The sequence below is a fragment of the Medicago truncatula genome, chromosome 7 (genome assembly GCF_003473485.1).
Source record: "Medicago truncatula cultivar Jemalong A17 chromosome 7, MtrunA17r5.0-ANR, whole genome shotgun sequence".
Classification (NCBI taxonomy): Eukaryota; Viridiplantae; Streptophyta; class Magnoliopsida; order Fabales; family Fabaceae; genus Medicago; species Medicago truncatula.
The window spans coordinates 20,906,757-20,930,176 of NC_053048.1; the positions used below are offsets into that span (position 1 = coordinate 20,906,757).

Consider the following 23,420-nt stretch of genomic DNA (forward strand, 5'->3'; position numbering starts at 1 on the left):
GAAATTGTCAAACAACTTGAGTGTAACTTTAATTTCATTTTATGGACTTTAGGTATATGTACACTTCATATTCTTTTACCTTTATTTTATGGTGCTAATACCTACTTTTGTCAAAGTGTGTAGTGTGTAAATATGCAATGCTTGTATAGGTAAGCTTCACTCATCACTTATGAGACCCTGCACGTCAGCTTTATAACTTAGTAAATGAATTATTGTTTCATAAAAGAGAAGTAAATGAGTCATTGTTGAAATATAAGGATGCCAACTTATTGGTGGAACTATAAATAATATGCTTTTTGGAGATGTTGGGTTGAAAGATGAAGTGAAATTGAAAAAGTAAAAATAGCAATGTGTGCAAGTTTTGTCATTGTCTAGCCCTTAATTGTGGCAATTTGAGTTAGCTTTATTATAACTTTGTTATGTTTTGTGCTGCTCCTGTGTGATGATGTTCTTCAAACATTTGGTCAATTTTAGAGTTAAAAGACCTTTTAGAATGTTTATTTGTTAATATTTCTTGTTTTACTTTCTTTTTTAGTTACTGGTTCTACTCATGACATTAAAGTAAATTACAGAAAAGAACCTCACCCATCATCCTCCACAAGCTTGAACCACCTTTTCCAGAATATGTTCCATATTTTGTTATCTTCAATTGGTTTCTTTATGTGAGAATTTTGTTGTGACTTTTCTATCTGTTCATGGGGCTGTTTTGAAATAGCAGTGGTACATATAGCTATAGTAATTTGATGTTATTGCTCATATTTATGAATTTTACTAGTGATTGTTACCATCTCAGAATCGGGAAGATTTAAATTTCAATAAGAAATACATGAGACGTGATTAATAGCAATAATAGACTCATTTAAGCATGATCCGTAAAACGAAGCATTAAACATGAATGACTTTTTGCAAAGTAATCATGGGAAAAATAAAAAAATGCATGAATTCTCAAACAACTACATTTTTATAAGATGTCAAATGATGCATCAAGATGTAAGATTAGTTGCAATGGGCGTGTTAGACACTATGATCGAGAACAAAGATGCATTCCTAAGTAAAGATTAAGAACACAAGATAATTAAAGTTCACGATTCTATCAAGGATTGGTTGGGAAGATCTTGTTGGGAAGACAATGGTTGCTGTCATTGTGCAATTAGACAAAGTTGTGAGAATATTAATTAACAACATAGAAATTCTAAATAACTTATTATAGGCATGCAATATAGCTTTTCTTTATCACAATATATCATATTTTAAACAATCAAAATTTCTGCTATGATATGCTTGTTTAGTTAGATAATTTATATCAAAGAAATAACATACAAACATGATGAACAACATTTAAAAACCTGATATTGTGAGCATCATGCCACATACTTATTAATGTAAGAAGAGATATAAAATCATATAATCAACCCTATGCTTGAGATAGAACATTAATTTAAATACTTGTACCTGCAATGTCTTAGGCTGTGAAAAGAAACAAAGGAATCCTAGATTTTGAATCTCTTCTCTGAGAAAACTTAAATCAGCCTTGCCATTTTCTTCACCATTACGACCTTAAATCAAAAAAGTAAAATAGATATTAGGAGAATACAAGAAATACATGCACATTGCATTTTGTGTTAATACTAGGCATGAAAAGTAGTTACCTAACCCAAAGCTTCTGGGTGGGAAGGTATAAATTCTTGTAGGGCAGGTTGATCTTGCACTAATTGGGTCGATAAATTAGTATTCGGCATAACATGTCCACCCAACAGACTATCAACATTGGACAAATCAATTCTTTCTAACACAATAGGTTCGTGATGTATATAATCATCATCATTCTCACCAGTGATTGATCTTCTTATGTTACTATGGTAACCTTTAACTACATTATCTCATATCAATTACAACACCATTAGTCACAATATGGTAAATTTATAGTTACTCCAAGCCTTAGAAGCATTACTTAGACATAAGCACCGTACTATTTATAGTTACAAATTACTATAATAATAAGACTTAAAAACATATTTTTTTAAAAACAAATAAGTTAACAAAATATGTCGATTGTCGAGTAACAATATTCTAGTGTTAGAACTTACTTCCTGTAAAAGATCAAGGATTGGGAAGTGGAGTAGTATTTGGTAACGAAGAACCAGTATACAACGCCACTTCCCAATCCTTGCTCTTTTACAAGAAGTAAGTTCTAACACTAGAATATTGTTACTCGACAATCGACATCTCTTGTTAACTTATTTCTTTTTTTAAAATTATCTTTTTAAGTCTGATTATTATAGTAATTTGTAACTATAAATAGTACAATGCTTATGTCTAAGTAATGCTTCTAAGGCTTGGAGTAACTATAAATTTACCATATTGTGACTAATGGTGTTGTAATTGATATGATACAATGCAGTTGAAGGTTACCATAGTAACATAAGAAGATCAATCACTGGTGAGAATGATGATGATTATATACATCACGAACCTATTGTGTTAGAAAGAATTGATTTGTCCAATGTTGATAGTCTGTTGGGTGGACATGTTATGCCGAATACTAATTTATCGACCCAATTGGTGCAAGATCAACCTGCCCTACAAGAATTTATACCTTCCCACCCAGAAGCTTTGGGTTAGGTAACTACTTTTCATGCCTAGTATTAACACAAAATGCAATGTGCATGTATTTCTTGTATTCTCCTAATATCTATTTTACTTTTTTGATTTAAGGTCGTAATGGTGAAGAAAATGGCAAGGCTGATTTAAGTTTTCTTAGAGAAGAGATTCAAAATTCAGGATTCCTTTGTTTGTCTTCACAACCTTAGATATTGCAAGTACAAGGATTTAAATGAATGTTCTATCTGAACCATAAGGTTGATTAAATTATTTTATATCTCTTCTTACATTAATAAGTATGTGGCATGATGCTCAGAATATTAGGTTTTTAAATGTTGTTGCTGATGTTTGTATGTAATTTCTTTGAGATAAATTATCTAACTAAACAAGGACATCATAGCAGAAATTTTGATTGTTTAAAACATGATATATTCTGATAAAGAAAAGCTATATTGCATGCCTATAATAAGTTATTTGGAATTTCTATGTTATCAATTAATATTCTCACAACTTTGTCTAATTGCACAATGACAGCAACCATTGTCTTCCCAACAAGATCTTCTACCTCATCTTAATCAGCAAAAATCAACGTAGTAAGTAATTATGCAATTATATTCTTTCTATTCTCCCTTGACATTAACTTTTCCAATCCTTGATAGAATCGTGAACTTTAATTCTCTCGTGTTCTTAATCTTTACTTAAGAATGCATCTTTGTTCTCAATCATAGTGTCTAACACGCCCATTGCAAGTAATCTTACATCTTGATGCATCATTTGACATCCTATAAAAATGTAGTTGTCTGAGAATTCATGCATTTTTTTCTTTCCCCCATGTTTACTTTGCAAAAAGCCATTCATGTTTAAAGCTTCATTTTACTGATCATGCTAATGAGTCTATTATTCCTATTAATCACATATCATATATTTCTTAGTAAAATTTAAATCTTCTCGATTCTATAATTTAAACCTCTTTACCTTTTGGTTGAAGTAATACTTCCTCATCTTTTGAACAAAGTATTACTCAAATTTCTGTTAATTTACTTTTGAATATTGACTAGTGAACAATTTAGTCATGTTATTTTGTGATATATTCTGCTAGAATATTGAGCACATATATGAATCTAGTTTGATTAATTTTGTTTTAGACAATGAGCATTTGTTTACTCTTGAATTATTATTTATTTTTATTTGAATCTAGTATGTATTATTGAATATGAATTTTAAGATTTGAATTTATCTCAAACTCATTAAAATAAATTAATTTTGTTGCAATTCTGTAAAAAAAAAAAAAAAAAGCTTGTAATCTCTTTCGAAAAGCGTGGTAAATTTTTTAAGGTTCCTTAATTTCCTAAATTTAATTTCGTCCGAAATCCGTAGGAAATTATATTTAATTCGGTTCGAATGCGTCCGAAATCTATTACAATGTCCCAAAAACTTAAACTTCAGAGTTTGTGTGAAAATCGTGCGAAATTCGTCTGAAACATTTTTTGGACGGAATTTGGGACAAAATTATGATTTGCAACGCGGCCTTTTCGCGCAACGCCTTATCCGTCCGAAAACACATTTCCGTCCAAATTCCGTGGGAATTGTCTCTAAATTCCGTCCCAAAACCGTCCGAAATTTTGTCAGAAAATGACCTTTTCTTAGTACTGTTGAATCTTCATTCTTCATCTTCCCATTGTCTTCACAAATCTTCAGATGTCTTTCTCTTCCGATATGCATGATTTCTTCGTGAATTACAACAAAACACGCTTAAATTTCTATCTTTTGGGAAGAATAGAATTAGAGACTCAAATATAGAAAACATGACTAATGTCCCAAAAACATAAGCAATTGCTCCAATACTCATCTATTCTCGATGTAAAACCTACTAAAATTGATTGAAAAACATGCTAAGAATAACGCTAGATGAAATGTCATCAGTATTGCTCACACTTCTAAAAGTCCCTCGAGACAACTGATATAAAATCTTCAATAAAATAAATTTCACTATCTTGCAAAATTTATTTTCTTCGATTGACATTTTGTTCTATAAATCGAATTATCATAACGAGTGAAGATTATGACTATAGAAGATGTATAAAGTTTCTGTTTAAATTTTAGGTTCTTAAGTTTAAGAAATAAATGATTTTTTCTGTGACATCACTAAAAATCAATTGGAATTAATTTTACAACGGTAAATCAATTCACACATATCAAGCCAAAAAAAACACATGTTCACCTCACATACATATTTAATGATCAATAATACATATTACGAATATAGTTAGTCACATCAGAGGCGGATATGGAGGAAATAAAAAATGTGTTTCAAGTCACAGCTACTTTGGGAAATGGAAAGTACTTGGGAATGCCTTCAATGATAGGTCGAAACAAAAGAGCTATGTTTGGTTATTTGAGGGACAGGGTATGTGATGAAGGGCAAAAATCGTATAGGGATAAAAAGTAAAATAAAAATATGGATTTGGGGTAAGGAATGGTAAAGAAGACGTCACACTCACTTCCAATTCAAGAAGGAATGCTAAGTCAGGAGGAATCGCCACAATGGTAAGGAAGCCATTGATAAGATTCGATAGACAAGTTCTAATCCAAGAACTCAAAGAGGAGAAAACTCTCACTCAAAACACACATAGTGTAGTTTTTATCAAAATTCTACTTCCCTTCTTCATTATTTTCGCCCCCTTTATATAGGTAATAGGCTAGAATGTTGAAAAGCTTACAATTATATCATGATTAATGAAATAACTCTTATGTGGCTAATTATTGCAAGGAAATGTTACAAATTTATTGGTTTTGATTTAAGGTGGCTGAATCAAGTCTCGAAGTTACACACTAATGGCTGTTACTTTTGGACAATTTTCAGCTTCCTCTCTCCTCCACATTATGCACTTCAACTACTCAAATTAATTGTGTTTCACCTCTTTTGCTTCAGCTCCTTCATTTAATCACAGTTTAATCCCATTTTACACCATGATATATGCCGATTTTGCTTCTGAACCCAACATATGAAATGTAGATGAATTTGTACCCTTTCCAACGCTTCAAAGATCACCTCAATCGGAGTTGTAGAGCTCTAGATATGATGAATACAAAACAGATACATAATGACCTACGAAAATAAAAATTTGAACCCAAAATAATTTGGTTCTTTTATTCCATAATGACTTTATTATTCTTGTCAAGGGAGAATATCTTAGGATCACATTAGTATGGAGAAAGATACAACAATGGTCTGGAAAGAATCTATCAAAAGCTGGGCGCGAAGTACTTATTAATTCTGTAGCACAGTCAATCCCAACATATTGTATGAGTACGTTTTTTTACCAACTACCTTAGGGGAAGAGATCCAGCGGATGATTAATTCGTTCTGGTGAGAATCAAATAGGAGGCAAGGAAAAGGGATTATTTGGCTCAATTAGGATAAATTAATGATGAGGAAGGAGTATGGAGGTATGGGTTTCATACACTTTTTGGCTTTAATTTGGCTATGCTAGGGAAGCAAGGTTGGAGACTTTTGACTAACCAAGATACTATTGTTGCTCGCATTTACAAAGCTAAATATTTTCCTAAGACTAATTTTTTGGGGGCTTGTCTAGGCCACAACCCAAGTTATATTTGGCGTAGTATCATCGCTTCACAGGTATTAGTTAGAGGAGGTCAAAGGTGGAGAATTGGGAATGGCAAAAGCATTGCAATTTGGACAGATCCATGGTTGCGAGAGGATGGGAACTCATATGTTTCAAGTGAAAAAGTGCAAGGGACAGAAAGTATGAAGGTTGCAGATTTAATGGATATAAATGGTGCAAGCTGGAATTGGAAGCTGATTGCAGGAATTTTCAATGAGCAAGATCGAGAGGCTATATCGAAATTGGTGCTGCTGAACCGAGATAGGGATGATAAGCTCATCTGGAAGTTCAATAATCAAGGAAACTACACAGTAAAATCGGCCTATAGGTATGCTATGGAAACACTTGTTGATAACGAGGAGTATCGAGTACCGGGGGACTGTACAAGAATGTGGAAAATGAAGATTCCGCAAAGAATTAAAGTATTTTTATGGAGGGCACTGAGAGGAGTACTCCCCACGCGTATGCGACTTCAAGATAAAGGTGTTCCGTGCACGGATAGCTACCCTTTTTGCGAAACAAATTATGAAAATGATTGGCATATTTTCATTGGGTCAGAAGCAAAAAAGGTTTGGCGAACAGCAGGATTGTGGCAGTTGATTAAAGACACTGTCGATGCTGCTGCAAGTTTTGCAGATTGTTTTTTCTCTTTACTGTGCAGGTTATCTAGTGCAGAAAGTATGGATGTGACTGTGATGCTTTGGTGCCTATGGCGTTGTCGGAATGACAAAGTATGGGACGGTGAATTAAAACCAATCAACATAGCGATACAACTTTCTCGCGAGGAGCTTTTCCAATGGCAAGAAGTTAGGAAAAGATCTGCTGAACCTGTGCAAAATCAGCAGCAGCAAGTAGCAATTTGGCAGCCACCAGATGAGAAGTTTGTTAAATGCAACGTGGACGCAGCCATGTTCGAGGAGCAAAACTATTTTGGGATAGGTATGTGCATTCGGAATCATCGAGGTATGTTCGTAAAGGCAGCCGCAATCTGGTATGAAGGCAAACCTCTCCCACGAGAAGCAGAAGCAGTTGGATTGCGTGATTTCATCTCTTGGCTTGGAAGATTAGGACTGTCGAAGGTGCTTATAGAACTAGATTGCAAACTAGTGGTTGATAGCATTTTTGATAGGAATAGCAATCAAGCGGAGTTTGGTATCATATCCGAATGTCGGTCGTGTTTAAAACATTATCCAAACTTTAAGATAAGTTTTGTTAGGAGACAAGCTAATTTTGTCGCTCATACGTTAGCTAGGGCGTCTAGATTGAATGCTCGTCACCAAGAGTTTGATTTAATTCCATTTTATATTGAAACTATTGTGAGAAATGAAATAATATGAGTTTTTGTCTGTGAACTAAAAAACATAGTTAGTCACATCGAATAAATAAATAACATTTGAAATAAACTCAACTGTAAATGTCCTCGACTAGCAATTTCTAAGCAACAAGTCTTACACGTATCATAAGGCTTTTACTGTGTAAAATGATACAACAATTTATAGTAGTTACATGAAATGGTGAATGAAATGGTTGAAATTTTCTAGTTTGTTTATATTATGATCCTTTATATTTGCATATTTAATTCAATGAAATGAAAGCGTAGATACTTCATCAAATTCAAGAGCTAGAAAACATTAAACTATGTCAAATGAATCAAAATTTTGAAAGGTTGGATAAGAAATAAAAATATAATTAAATGTTAGTAAAGAATAATTAACTCTAATTATAATAAATATTTTTTTGTTAGCTCTACTATAGGAGCTAAAGGGCAAAACATGATACATTAGAAAATGAAAGAATTCTAATTAGAAGCAATATTTTATATGAGCTATATTGCTTGCTTGAGCCTAAGGGGAAAACCTGATACATCGATGCACTTAAAAGACATTTTATAAATATTTTAATATTAATGAAGGAATTCTTGCAAAAATATTTTTATTAAAAACTATTAATTTACATATACATAGCACGGCACATTTATTATATAAAATGATACAAAATTGATATGTTACTTGGAAAGGCAAAAAAAATGGTTAAAATTTTCAACCTTGTTTATACTATGATCCTTTTTAGTTTTCTATTTCTTGTTGTAGCCAACATTGAAGGTGAGCTCATTCTTATTTTTGTTTGTGTATGTTATACACAATATTTCACCCCTTATCACTAATATTTTTATTTTTTCTTCTTCTTATTTTACATTATAGAAGAGATAAAAGAGTGTGTCACTGACGCTGATTGTTATAAAAAATATCCCAAACAAAGTTTTCTAATTTTGACATGCCGTGAAGGTATATGTATGACCAATCTTGCTGGATGAGGTAAAACTATTTATATATTATCTCTAAGTCTTTTCCTTTCCTTTCTCATCCTAATGTTGTTACTCTTATAATTTTTTCTCAATTTCACATATTTATTTGCTTTAGCAATTTCTTTGCTATTATTTATTTTGTTTACTAAGTCATTATAAATAATTAATTTAACTAATTGTACCATTGATTAAATTATTATATATTAATGATTAAGTAAACAAAGTTTTCTGATATATCTAAACTTCGTAGCTATCTAATCTAACAATTGACATTTATTCATGTTTTTGAATAGATTATTATATGTCTATTTGAAATTATTCGGTGATGTAGTAATAGTTTTAAATTATTATAAACACCTCTGTAGTAGATTAGTGAATTTCATCGTTAATAATAGGCTGCGTGGTGTGATTGGTAGTGTGGTTTATGATTCTCAGTCGGCTTTTGTTAAAGGGAAACAAATCTTAGATAGTATCTTAATAGTCAATGAAGCGGTTGATGAAGCGAGACGTATGGGTAAGGAACTTCTTATGTTTAAAGTCGATTTCGAAAAGGCCTACGACTCCGTCGACTTTAAATACCTTGACTCGGTGATGGTAAACATGAATTTCCCTACTATATGGCGGAAGTGGATTTATGAATGCATTGGGATAACAACGACATCGATTCTTGTCAATGGTAGTCCAACATAAGAGTTTCCTATAGGGAGGGGTCTTCGCCAAGGGGATCCGCTCTCGCCTTTTTTTAATTTTGTTGGCAGTGGAAGGCTTTAACGTCCTAATGAATTCCATGGTGGAGGCTCAGTTGTTCCACGGCATTTGTGTTGGCCGATGTAGTGAGGTGTGGCTTTCGCATCTTCAGTTCGCCGATGACACTCTAATCATCGGTGAAAAGAGTTGGCTGAATGTGCGGTCTATGAGGGCAGTGTTGCTTTTGTTTGAGGAGGTGTCGGGCCTAAAGGTGAATTTCCATAAGAGTTTGTTGACAGGAGTTAATATAACTGAGTCTTGGTTAACGAAGGCGGCAACAGTTATGAATTGTCGAAGAGGGACTATCCTATTTGTTTACCTAGGGTTACCTATTTGTGAGGATTCGAGGAGGTTGAGTTTCTGGAAACCAGTTGTTGACAGTATAGTGGGGGGGGGGCGGGGGGGGGGGGGGGGGGGGGGGGGGGGTGAGGATAATAGGAAAATTGCCTGGATTAATTGGGATTCGATTTGTTCTCTTAAGGATGAAGGGGTTGGGGGTGGGAGCTTTTAATTTATCGTTGTTAGGAAAATGGTGTTGGCGTCTTTTGGTGGATAAAGAGGGGTTGTGGCATCGAGTGTTAAAAGCTCGATACGGTGAGGAGGGGGGTGGCTTTGTGAGGGTGGTAGACAGTCTTCTATGTGGTGGAAGACTATATGCAAGGTGCGTGAAGGTGTAGGAGAGGGGGTGGGGAACTGGTTTGAAGAAAACATTCGTATGGTAGTTGGAGATGGGAGGGACGCTTTCTTTTGGTATGATACGTGGGCAGGAGACGTTCCGTTAAGATTAAAATATCCTCGCCTGCTTGATTTGGCGATGGATAAGGAGTGTAAGGTGGGGCTGACATGGGGAGGCTGGGGTGGACGGTTGACGGAAGGGCGTGGGAGTGGACACGCCGCCTGTTTGTGTGGGAAGAGGAGTGTGTGAGGGAGTGTTGTATTCTTTTAAATAACTTTGTTTTGCAGGATAACGTCAATGACAAATGGAGATGGTTGTTAGACCCTGTGAATGGTTACTCAGTGAAAGTCTTCTATAGATACATTACTTCCACAGGTCATATTTCAGACAGGTCTCTGGTTGATGATGTTTGGCATAAACATATTCCTTCAAAGGTTTCTCTATTTGTGTGGCGCCTCCTTCGCAACAGGCTTCCTACAAAAGACAATCTGGTGCATCGAGGGGTTCTTCTTGCAACAAATGCGGCATGTGTATGTGGGTGCGTTGACTCCGAATCCACTACACACCTCTTTTTACATTGCAACGTTTTTTGTTCACTTTGGTCTCTTGTGAGAAATTGGCTTGGTATTCCATCAATGTCTTCTGGTGAGCTTCGAACACATTTTATTCAGTTTGCCAAAATGGTTGGCATGCCAAGAGTTTCTCATTTATACTTCAGGTTAATTTTTGGGTGATTTGGAAAGAAAGGAACAACCGTTTATTCCAAAATACGGTAACTGCTCCTTTTGTGCTCATCGATAGAATAAAGCTTCATTCATTCCTTTGGTTGAAATCAAAACAGGTGGGTTTCGCTTATAGTTACTTAGATTGGTGGAAAAACTCGTTGCTTTGTATGGGTGTTCTTTGGTAACTATTTTGTATTTCCTGGATAGTGCTTTTTGTCACCAAATGATGTAACTGTATAAATATTTGTGGTGTTTCTTTTTTTGCGCGCCTTATGAGAGTGGGAACACCTTGTAGTAATATATTTCATTTTGATTTCTTAAAAAAAAAAAAAAAGCATTATTAAAGCAGCGTAAATCATCTCATTGTTTCTCCTAGAGTAAATATATCCCCACCAATTGAATTAAAGTACAAACCAAAAAGCCTTTTGCATTTGATTTTGTTTCACCCACTTATGAATTTTGTATATATATATATTTTATGAGACTCGTGACCGTGTTAGCGTCACTGTACTTACATCAAGATGATATTTTTCTTTATTTTCTTATTTATACTTGGTTTCCTCAATTAATACTCTAAAGGCATCCAATTCGATGAATTAAAGAAGATATTTCTTTTTATAGCTCAAATTGGGCATCTAATGGATAACAAAAATAAAAAAATTCTAAAATCATAAAGTGCTTCATTTTTCATCAAGACATGTTTCACAAAGGGAAATTGTTTTTTTTTTTTTTTGAAAAAACTAAAAAGAAATTATATTACCCAATTAAAGTGTTCTCCCTAGTAAAAGGTGTACCAAAAAAGAACCAGAGTCACATATAAATGTACAAAGAAAAAAACAGTAAAACCAGAACAAGGTATACAAAGAAAGACAACATTAACCGATGCCCAACATACTGATTGGACTAAGCCACCAAGCATGGTAATTGAAGGAGAGATTTGCGATTTTCACCTTCAACCACACAAAAGAAACGGACTTAATCTTATCATTGAAAATCTTGTTGTTTCTTTCTTTCCAAACTGTCCACACCGTAGCATACCAAATCCAGTGCATAATGGAGTGCCGCACCTTAGAACAGTTACCACAAACATGACCAAACTGATTGAAATGATCCGCGGGTACATCTGGAAGGACCGAGCATACACCCAACCAACGATGAATAAAGTGCCAAACTTCCCCAAAAAAATGGCAATGTAAAAATAAATGTGGGGAAGTTTCCACCGACCCACATCCACCAACACACAAACAAGCATCAGGATCTAGAACTCCACGACGGCACAAGTTGTCCTTAGTTGGCAGCCTGTCACGAAACAAACGCCAAGCGAAAAGAACAACCTTCAGAGGGACATCCTTATGCGAGAGAAACTTCGAAGAAACCGTAGTATCTTGCTGATGATGATGCAAAAGAAATTTATAAGCACTCTGAACAGTGAAATCCTTGCTCGATTCCAAAGTCCAAAGCCACATGTCCTCTTTGACAACCTGTAAATTCACATTATGAAGTAACATAGTTCCCCCACCAACTCCTCCTCCCACGTAAACAGCCCCCGCCTCCACTTCCACACCTCTCCATCCTCCCCCCAACCTAATTGACTTGCCTCAAACACAGACACCTCCTTTAGCAGCGACAAATCAAAAAGTCTGCTAAACCTGTCCCTAAAAGCCACTCCACCAGCCAACACATCTAACCAAAACATTGTTCCCTTCCCATTTCCCACCTCTCGACTAACATGGTCACTAAACCACCCCTCCCTACGTAAAGTAGTGACAACGCACCACCAAGAAGAGGCATCACGCCCTCCATCCAACACACGGCCGCCCTCCACACCACACCATACCGGGCTGACAACACCCTACACCACAAGCTCTCCCTCTCAACCAACAATATCGAACACCATTTTCCTAGCAACGCATTATTAAACTCCCTAATTCTCATGACCCCCAATCCACCAACATCCTTACTTATACAGACATAATTCTAATCAATCCAATGTTTTTTTTTTTGTGGTCCTCAGTACCCCCAAAAAAAAAATTTAAAAAGATTCAGCAGAGGAGATGATACCTGACGGAGCCTTGAAGAAAGAAAGGGCATAAACAGGCAGCGATGACAGGACAGATTTTAATAGAACCAAGCGGCCACCCAAAGATAAATGTTTAGCTTTCCAACCCGACAGTCTAAATATTTTAATTCTTGTGGGGACAGCTATGATCATGGTAGCAGCGGTGAAGTAGGCACGGGTATCAACGTCTAAGCCCACAGTAAACATATGATGAGCCCAAACAAGAAATCCAAGAACACCTATACTGATCATGGCATAAACCATGCCTAGATACCCGAAGACCGGTTTTCCCGAAAAAGTCGAAACGATATGACTTATGATACCGGATCCAGGCAGAATTGGAATATACACCTCTGGATGACCGAAGAACCGAAAGAGATGCTGGTATAATATGGGGTCTCCCCCTCCTGCGGGATCAGAAAAGGTTGTATTAAAGTTTCGATCGGTTAATAACATTGTAATTGCCCCTGCCAGTACCGGAAGTGATAATAAAAGTGGGAATGCTGTTACTGGAACGGACCACACAAATAGGGGTGATCTATGCATAGTCATTCCAGGTCCACGCATGTTGGAGATAGTTGTTATAAAATTGATAGAACCTAAAATGGATGAAACACCAGATAGATGAAGACTAGAAATTGCTGAATCAACTGCTCCTCCAGAATGGCTGGTAATACCACTTAAGGGCGGATAGACCGTCCACCCAGTGCCGCTACCCACCTCTACTAAGGCTGAGCTTAATAGGAGCAAGAGACTTGGTGGCAACAACCAGAATGAAATATTATTTAATCGTGGAAATGCCATGTCAGGTGCACCTATAAGAATCGGAACAGACCAATTACCAGATCCACCTATCATCGCCGGCATAACCATAAAAAAGATCATTAAAAAAGCGTGAGCCGTTATTAAAACATTATAAAGTTGATGATTCCCACCAAGAATTTGATCGCCGGGTCGTGCTAATTCCATACGAATCAATACTGAGAAGCATGTGCCCATCACTCCAGCAATGGCACCGAAGATGAAATATAGAGTCCCTATATCCTTGTGGTTAGTGGAGAACAGCCATCGGACCGGATTTGTCATAAAATGGAGATTCTTTCGTTTCCTTCCTTATCAGAGAGGGGCCCCTTCTTAGGGAGCGGGGCTTCCTTCTTGAAAAAGGAATGAAAAGAGGGGGTGGGGAAGGTCCGGAAAGCCCTCACTTTATTGATGGGAAATTTTGATCCCCTTTTTCTTTCCTCTCCCCCCTCCCGGTTCTGGTTCAGGAAAGGGTCAACGCAAGGATCTTACTTCGAAGCAATCTCTGGAGTTTTCCCTTATCCGAACGGGTCTTGCAATAAAATAGGATTTCATATTGAGCTCCAAATAAACGCTATTGGGATAGGATGGTTCCTACTAGCTCTCCCCCCCCCCGCCTAAGAACCGCACGTGCGAGTTCCCCCGCATACGGCTCAAGTGGCTAAGGTTTGAAGACGCTCGACCCGCAACCCCCTATCAGAGAAAGCCTTGGAGGTTCGCGCATCCGGAGAGAGGAACGAATCCTTCGCGCTTGGTAAGCGCTTCACTGTAGTGAAGCTTACTGCTAGCCTATCGCCTAGAGCCAAGCTTCGACCGCGACTGCTCGTCACTTCTGGGCGCCTTTTTCCGTCACCCGAGATCCAAGTCAGCACCGGCAAAGATCTCTTGATTCCTCGCGGTCGGGCCATTTCGTAAGGGCTACGGTTTCAGATGTACCTGTATCACGGGCTCTACCAAGTTCCCAAAGTCATTAACCACTTTCGAATATTATCAGGTGACGGGACTACTCCCATTCCAACAGTATTCGTAGGAAAGTCTCGTTTGGGTGTAGTATCGCGTATCAACCAATTCAAGACTACTCTTGATTAGCCACCGCACTACGTCCTAAAAGGCCATGATGGGTTAATGGTAACTAAAGGTCCTCAACATCGACGGTCGCTTGAAAATACAATGCCAACACGACTACTCATGCCAACAAAAATTACTTCCAAGATCCCTCCATTGAGTGGGGTTATACCACATGAACCAAAACACGAGACTTGACTCTCGGAAAGGCACTTTGGTTATACCACCATCCTATCTTATGTTTCCCTCAAGCCCGGGTGTAAGACTTATCTCACCACTCACGTTTAGAAAGAAGGAAGAAGAAGGAAGAACATATATACACGTATTTCCATCCTTTATTTTTGTTTTTTTAGCAAGTTATAGCACAAAGAATTAAATAAAGCCAAGTTAGGCTCAACCCTCTTTTAAGGGGGGTCCCTAGTGAAGTCGCCATTTCTGTCGCGTCATTTTTCGGAGATCAAGGCTATTTGATTAGCTTTTGACTCACTAACTTATTTCACGACTGAACATTTAATTTTATTAAGAAAAAGGGAAAAAAAGTTCAAACTACCCCTATTTGAAAAGATTTAGGGTTCGGGGGTTAGTTACATAAAGGGAAGGTGTTAGCACCCTTTATGTCCGTAGTACTCTACGGGAACCTCTTGATTTTATTTACTTTTTGTGCTATAACTCGCTTGCTTATTTTGAAAAGAAGGAATGTGATGATAAAAATGAAAAAGAAAGTGAGACCTAATTTATCTACATTTTTTATGATTTGGAAGGACATGGTCCTCTGCCTACGTACCCGTGAAGGATCAAAACCTCGTAGTTCGGGATAAAAATTGACGTTTGATTTGTTGAGTGTTTTTTATTGGTTTTGAAAAAGATTTTAAAATGAAAAGCCAAGTGGCAAATAGGAATTTGTTTGTATTTTTTATGTTAAAAGAAAATGACTTGAAATATGATTAATGTTGATTGCAATTTGATTTATGAAAGAATAAAATAAAGACGATCACTTGATTTAGGATCAAGGTTTGTTTATGAAAATATTTTTGTGGTTTTTGTTACTTGCATGTTTTTTGTTTTTGAATATTGGACTAAAATTAAACTAACGGAGCATAAAAATAAAGCGTAGGTACCTTATGGTGGCGTTGAACCACCACAAGGACCTTTGACCTAGGCTATGAAGCAAATAAGAGAGGCATACACACACGCACGCACACATGCATGATTTACATTAAGCCTAGTTTACATTCTAAGGTCTGCAGAAAATAAATGACAATAAAAATAAAATATTTACATTAAAGCCTAGTTTACATTCTAGTATCCTTGCTCTAAGAATAAAATAAATGAAATAAATAAATAAACATGCATGAGAGAATATAAAATGGTAATTACAATGCTAAAAGATAAATAAAATGTATGCAAATAAAAATTGGGTTCGATCACAAGGTGGGGGTGCAGCGGTATTATGGGGTGTGTGGAAACAAAACCAGTAAACTGGGCCACAGAGAACAGAGCGAACCGGGTCGGTTTATGGGTAACTAGAGTGGGTCATAAGGTTAAACATTAGCCGTCTGATTAAGATCAGACAGCTTTGGTTCAATCATGCAGAGGAGCAACATAGACCACAGGATCAAAGGACCAGGGTGCGTGGATGCATGGCAAGGCCGTACACCCACGCGTATGGGATCAAAGAGGCCTATATATAGGCTGTAGTTCACAGAATTCATTCATTTCCAGCTTTCCTTCTCTCTCCTCGCACGTTTTCTCTCTTCTCTCTCCTATTTTCTTCATCTTCTCCGATGGAGGTAAGGGGGTTCCGGCGGCGGCTGGCCGGCCGGTGCGGCGGCGCCGCCGTGCCGGAACCCTTATTTTTTTAATTTTTTTCTAAACCTACTCTATTTCTTCTTCTGGTTCCAATTTTATGTCTGGGATTTTCAAAACAGGCACGGTTCAACCTAGATCTAAAAAGGGAAGAATTTTTTTTATACCTTTTTAATTCGGATTTCTGAACGTGTTGAATCGGCTTGTTTTGAAGCGTTTCACGGTCTCCTTGATGTTGGAATCAGCTGCCGGTGCTGTTGTGGCACGGTTTTGGTGTTGTACGGCGTGGTAGGTTTGCGGTTGGACTCCGGCTGTGTGATCCGGTTTCTTGGGCGCGTCTCTGACTTTCTGTGTGTGTGTTTCCTCTCTGCTTTTTGTGCGTGTTTTGTGTTCTGCCGTGTGTTTCTTGTGTTGTGCAGGTTATGTATTTATAGGGCAAGGCTGATGCTTGGGTTTGTTGGTGCTGAGCCGAAAATCAGTAACTTGGGGAGGAGAAAAAGGGAACGCGTATCAGTTCCTGAGTTTTTGCAGAGGATTGGGATGAATGAAATCTGGATTGGAATGAATCAGATTTGGATGACGAAACGCGTTTGGGATTGGATCCGCCTCTGAGGCGTGTGACAGGCTGTGTGGATTGATGCGCGTGAACTTGGACCGTCTTATGGACAAAAGAAAAATAAATAAACAATAATAATAAAATAAAAGGATGAGGACTAAATGATTAGATAAAATAAAAAAGATTTAAAACGAAATTAAAGTTAATTAATTAAAAAGAATTTAATAAAAGATGGAAACCTTAAAAATAAATAAAAAAAAAATTGAGAGAAGAGGGCCCCACTCGGAATCAAATGAGGTATTTTAAAATACCTCCCTGCCGAATTTTTACTAAAACGTCAGAGATTGATTAGGGTTAAGCGACACGTGTCAGTGGGACCTTAGGTCAAAAATTGGGGTATGACAGATGCCCCTATTTAAGTTTCTTCGTCCAGAGATTTTGAGATGAAATCTTTGATTCGATGGGCCGAAGAGACTTAAATACAAAAGTGCACCAATTTTGACCTAAGATGTTATGAATGCTCATGATGTAATTATGAATGCAAGACGACAAAGATCACTTGACTCGAATGAGAAATGACAACGAATACCCAAATTTTTTGAGGGAGGGATCTGACTCCACTAGGCGAATATATTTTCACTGGGGAAAGAGATTGTGCACCGTCGTTTTGGCGGTTTGAAATGAGATAAAAGAGGAAACTCAAGCGTCCGTTGGTGAACTGGTGACTGGAAACAAGGTGACAGCTAAATGTAAGTTGTTCGTTCGTTGGAACTGACCATTTGTTATAAAGAAGGTAAAAGATAAACACAAGCTGTTCGTTGGTTGGAACTTGTCACTTGTTATAAGGTAAAGAGATAAATGTAAGCTGTTCGTTGGTTGGAACTTGTCACTTGTCATAAAGAAGGTAAAATATAAACACAAGTTGTTCGTTGGTTGGAACTGGTCACTTTTGATAAGGTAAAGAGGTAAATGCAAGCCGTTCGTTGGTTGGAACCGGTCACCTTTTATAAGGTAAAGAGATAAATGCAAGTTGTTCGTTGGTTGGAACTTTTCACTTGTTATAAAGGTAAAAGAATAAACACAAGCTGTTCGTTGGTTGGAACTTGTCACTTGACATAAAGAAGGTAAAAGATAAACACAAGCTGTTCGTTGGTTGGAACTTGTCACTTGTTATAAGGTAAGAGGATAAATGCAAGCTGTTCGTTGGATGGAACTGGTCACTTGAAATGTTTGATTGGTGACATCTCTGGAACAGCTATGCTGGGGATGACACTTTTGATAAAGAAAGCGAAACAAGATGTTCATCTGTTAGAATTTGACACTTGACATAATGATGGTACGAGAGCTGAACTGGAAAGACACTGTCAAATAAAACTTTGGATTACTGATGCGAAATGTATATGATGTGTATGAATATTTGAAAGTATTGATGCATGAATGCATGTATGCATGAATGGGACTTGTATGACTGTACTCTTGTAGGTGATAGATGAAACTCGATGAGACAAAGGTAGGGCTTGTAAGGTGGGAAATGGCCCAACATTTCAGTACTACACCCTCGACAAACTTTCTTTGGAGATATCCTCCTTGAAGACAAAGTGACAATTGGTGCCCTGTGGTGAGAGAGTCCATCGAAAACCTAGAAGAAGTCGCCATTTGCAAACTGACACAGAATGTCCTTCCATTTACACATTTAGTCGTCGTGCCATTTTGTTTTTTGTTTTTTTTCTTGGTTTTCAGTCCACCGGGGCGCTCTCTATTGCCTAAGTCGCCTTTTGAGGTTTTCAACTTAGCGAGCCTTGATTTTTTGTATATATTTTTTTCGAAGGCTTACCACAATGCCTAGCCATGCTTGTCTAGTGGGGTCCAACCACTCTCGAGAAACGTGTTGGCATATGCTTCTTTCACTCTCAAGTCCTGAGCTGCACTTATTTGTTTATGCTTTTAAGAGACATGAAATTTTTTTTTTTTTATTTTTTAGAATTTTGCTTCAAGATCTCATCATCAAAAAGTAGAAGAAATTTGGGAGATAAAATAAATGGGGAATTTCGAACAAAAAAGCAAAGGCTCAAATATTATTGATTGAATGACGTTCTGCCAAAGGCACGAACTCATGGATTTTTACAAAACTTTAAAAAATGGTAATTTAAAATGGAGTGGTACATTGAGCCTCATAACCCTACTCTCCCTAGCAACTTTGAAATCCGCTGTTATCGATGCTTCAGATTGGGAAATACCCTGATAGTAGGCCTGCCCCAAGTGAATTTGTGCCTGACCGGATGCAGTTACTTTGTCTTTTTGATCCTTATCTTTTGCATAGACCGCCCTTTCGGGTTTTCAGCCTATCAGGATAATGATTTCTGTTTATTGTCTCTAATTTTTGCCTGGACCGCCCTTTCGGGTTTTCAGTCCACCGAGACGCTCATTTTTTCCTAAGCCGCCCTCTTTTGGGTTTTCGACTTACCGAGCTGTTCTTGTAGGATTTTTAGACAAAATATTTCTCGACTGCATCCGTGTTTACAGGACGTGGAAGTTCCTCACCATCCATGGTTTGTAAAGTCATGGCACCACCTGAGAAGGCTTTCTTGACAACATATGGGCCTTCATAGCTAGGCGTCCATTTGCCCCTGGAGTCAGGTTGGAAAGCCAAAATCTTTTTGAGCACAAGATCACCTTCTTTAAATTCACGGGGACGAACTTTCTTGTCAAAAGCCTGTTTCATCCTCTTCTGATACAGTTGTCCATGACAAAGAGAAGTCATGCGCTTTTCTTCGATCAGATTCAATTGGTCATACCTACTTTGAACCCATTCAGCCTCTGACAATTCAGCCTCCATTAAAACTCTCATTGAAGGAATCTCAACCTCTATCGAAAGTACCGCCTCCATGCCGTATACCAAAGAGAAAGGGGTTGCCCCTGTGGATGTGCGTACCGAAGTACGATATCCATGCAATGCAAAGGGAAGCATCTCATGCCAATCCTTATAAGTTACTACCATCTTCTGGACAATCTTCTTTATGTTTTTATTTGCAGCTTCGACAACACCATTCATCTGCGGTCTGTACGGCGAAGAGTTATGGTGCTCGATTTTGAAATCATCACACAACTCTCTCATCATCTTGTTGTTTAAATTCGTCCCGTTGTCTGTAATGATCCGACTGGGGACACCATAACGGCAGATGATATGATTCTTGATAAACTTGACCACCACTTGTTTAGTCACATTAGCATAAGAGGCAGCCTCAAACCACTTGGTGAAATAGTCAATAGCCACTAGAATGAAGCGGTGCCCATTTGAAGCTTTGGGCTCAATCCTTCCAATCATGTCAATGCCCCACATAGAGAAAGGCCACGGAGAGGAAAGAACACTGAGTGCAGTGGGCGGCACATGAATTTTATCGGCATATATCTGACACTTATGACACTTCCTGGCATGCTTGTAACAATCGGCCTCCATCGTCATCCAGTAATAGCCTGCTCTCAATATCTTTTTAGCCATTGTGTGCCCACTAGGATGAGTTCCGAAGGATCCTTCGTGTATTTCATGCATCAATAAATCAGCTTCGTATCTGTCTACACATCTGAGTAAGACCATGTCAAAGTTTCTTTTATACAAAATGTCCCCGTTCAGGAAGAAATTACCAGACAGTCTTCTTAGAGTTTTCTTGTCTTTGTTGGATGCTCCGGGAGGATACTCTTGAGTTTGAAGGAACACCTTAATATCATGAAACCATGGATTATCATCGAAAACTATTTCGGTAGCAAACACATGAGCGGGCCTATCAAGGAATTTGACATTGATTAGTGGCACGTCATTACCATGGTTCACCTTGATCATTGAAGATAAAGTAGCAAGGGCATCCGCCATCTGATTCTCATCCCGAGGGATATGGTGCAACTCCACCTTGTTGAAGAAAGTCAACAAACGTCTCGCATAGTCCCTGTAAGGTATTAGTCCAGCGTTGAGAGTTTCCCATTTTCCTTTGATCTGGTTAATCATGAGAGCTGAATCTCCATATATTTTGATATTCTTAATCCTCAAATCAATGGCTTCTTCAATACCCATGATGCAAGCCTCATATTCTGCAATGTTGTTCGTGCAATCAAACCGAAGTCTTGACGTGAGTACCCTTAGGGGTAAGGATTACTACCCCTATTCCATTACCATAGACGTTAACAACACCATCAAATATCAAACCCCACTCTGAGTCTAGATCAGGACCTTCTCCGAATAGTGGTTCGTCACAATCTTTCATCTTCAGATACATAATCTCTTCATCGACAAAGTCAAACTTGATAGGCTGGTAGTCTTCAAGTGGTTGGTGAGCCAGGTGATCAGCAAGGATACTGCCTTTGATTGCTTTCTGAGAATGGTACTCAATATCATACTCGGATAATAGCATCTGCCACCAGGAAATCCTTCCTGTCAAAGCGGGCTTCTCAAATATGTACTTGATCGGATCCATTTTAGATATCAGCCAAGTAGTATGACTAATCATATAATGACGGAGGCGTTTGGCAGCCCAGGCTAGAGCACAACAAGTCCTCTCAAGCATGGAATAGCGAGATTCACAGTCAGTAAACTTCTTGCTTAGATAATAAATGGCGTGCTCCTTTCTTCCAGTTTCATCTTGTTGTCCGAGTACACAACACATAGAATCTTCTAGCACAGTCAGGTACATAATCAGTGGTCTTCCTTCAACTGGAGGGATGAGAATCGGAGGCTCTAGCAAGTATTCTTTGATGCTGTCAAAAGCCTTCTGGCAATCCTCTGTCCACACAATACCTTGTCCTTTGCGGAGTAATTTGAATATCGGCCCGCACGTTGCCGTCATATGAGAAATGAAACGGGAGATGTAATTCAGTCGTCCGAGAAACCCTCTTACTTGTTTTTCTGTCTTCGGAGCAGGCATCTCTCTGATAGCTCTAACTTTGTCGGGATCTACTTCAATACCTTTCTGACTGACAATGAAGCCTAGAAGCTTCCCGGATCTAACACCAAAAGTGCACTTGTTGGGATTCAGACGAAGTTTGTACTTTCTTAACCGCTGGAACATCTTCAGCAAATAGTCGACATGTTCTTCTTCAGTAATCGACTTGACTATCATGTCATCCACATATACCTCAATCTCTTTATGTATCATGTCATGAAAGATAGTGGTCATACCCCTCTGATAAGTAGCTCCCGCATTGATCAAACCGAACGGCATTACTCTGTAACAAAAAGTGCCCCAAGGTGTAATAAAAGACGTTTTCTCTCTATCTTCGGGTGCCATCTTGATCTGATTGTAACCGAAGAAACCGTCCATGAATGAGAAGACTTTGGATTTTGCAGTACTATCAACCAACACATCAATATGAGGCAGCGGGAAATCATCTTTGGGACTGGCTTTGTTTAGATCCCGGTAATCAACACACATTCTGACTTTACCATCCTTCTTTGGAACAGGCACTACATTGGCTAGCCATTGAGGGTACTTTGATGTGACCAGAAACCCTGCGTCGATTTGTTTCTGTACTTACTCTTTAATCTTGAGAGCCATGTCAGGACGGGTTCTTCTCAATTTCTGCTTGATTGGCGGGCACTCAGGCTTCAACGGCAGATGATGCACCACAATATCAGTATCCAGACCCGGCATATCTTGGTACGACCAAGCGAACACATCACTATATTCTTTAAGAAGCTCTATCACTCGCCTCTTGACCCTTACTTCGAGATGCCCCAATCCTGATCTCTTTTTTGTCTTCTTCGGTGCCCAAATTGATCATTTCTAATTCTTCTCCAAAAGGCTGAACGGTCTTTCTTTCCCGTTCGAGCAGCCGAGAGATTTCGTCAGGAATCTCTTCAACCCCTTCTTCTTCCGCCTCATACACAGGGAACTCAAAGTTGGGAGAGATCATAGGGCTATGTTGCTCAAAGGGTTCATTGTTTTTCAATCTGCACATATGATTGATGATTTTAGAAAATTAGTAAATGCAGATTTTTCGAAGGTTGTTTTATATTTTTGGTTTTTTGTATTACCATTTTTTTCAGAAAAAAGCTTAAAAGAAAAATGAGACAAAAAGTCGGGAACAAAACGACATTTTTATTTGATTGATGATAATCTCTTGAAGCAAAAAGCCCTAGATAGATTCACTTTCGCTTGGGGCGGGGCGAAAGGGTTTTTTTTTTTGTAAAAACATTAAAGACAAAATAAGTGCATTACTTGGACAAGTGAGTAATAAAAGGAACATCAACAACAACCCAATTGTGGCTAGACCCTCCCTGTGTCACAAAACTTCGAGGCACTTCTTCCGGATCATCTTTGATGATTGCATGAATGAAACCGGAACTGTGGAAAGTACCCTTTATTGGCTCGACGACGGTTCTTGTTTTGGACGAATCAGCTGATGGAAAGAAACCCAGCCCTTCTCGGCGTTAGTTTTCTGGCAGTTCTATCAACTTTCCCCAGC

General features: G+C 38.0%; 1 protein-coding gene and 1 long non-coding RNA gene across 2 annotated transcripts; one reads left to right on the top strand and one right to left on the bottom strand.

Annotated features, from left to right (window-relative positions):
- Nucleotides 1–8,200: 8,200 nt before the first annotated feature.
- LOC120577096 (uncharacterized) lies at nt 8,201–8,646 on the top strand. Its single transcript, XR_005643107.1, has 2 exons — nt 8,201–8,329; nt 8,429–8,646. It is a non-coding gene; the product is annotated as an uncharacterized lncRNA (long non-coding RNA).
- Nucleotides 8,647–12,712: 4,066 nt separating this feature from the next.
- Nucleotides 12,713–13,909, bottom strand: LOC120577014 (cytochrome c oxidase subunit 1). The gene has a single exon (XM_039827902.1). It carries the CDS (start codon nt 13,823–13,825, stop codon nt 12,713–12,715), a length of 1,113 nt encoding a protein of 370 aa, XP_039683836.1. The 5' UTR covers nt 13,826–13,909.
- Between the last annotated feature and the right edge of the window lie 9,511 nt (nt 13,910–23,420).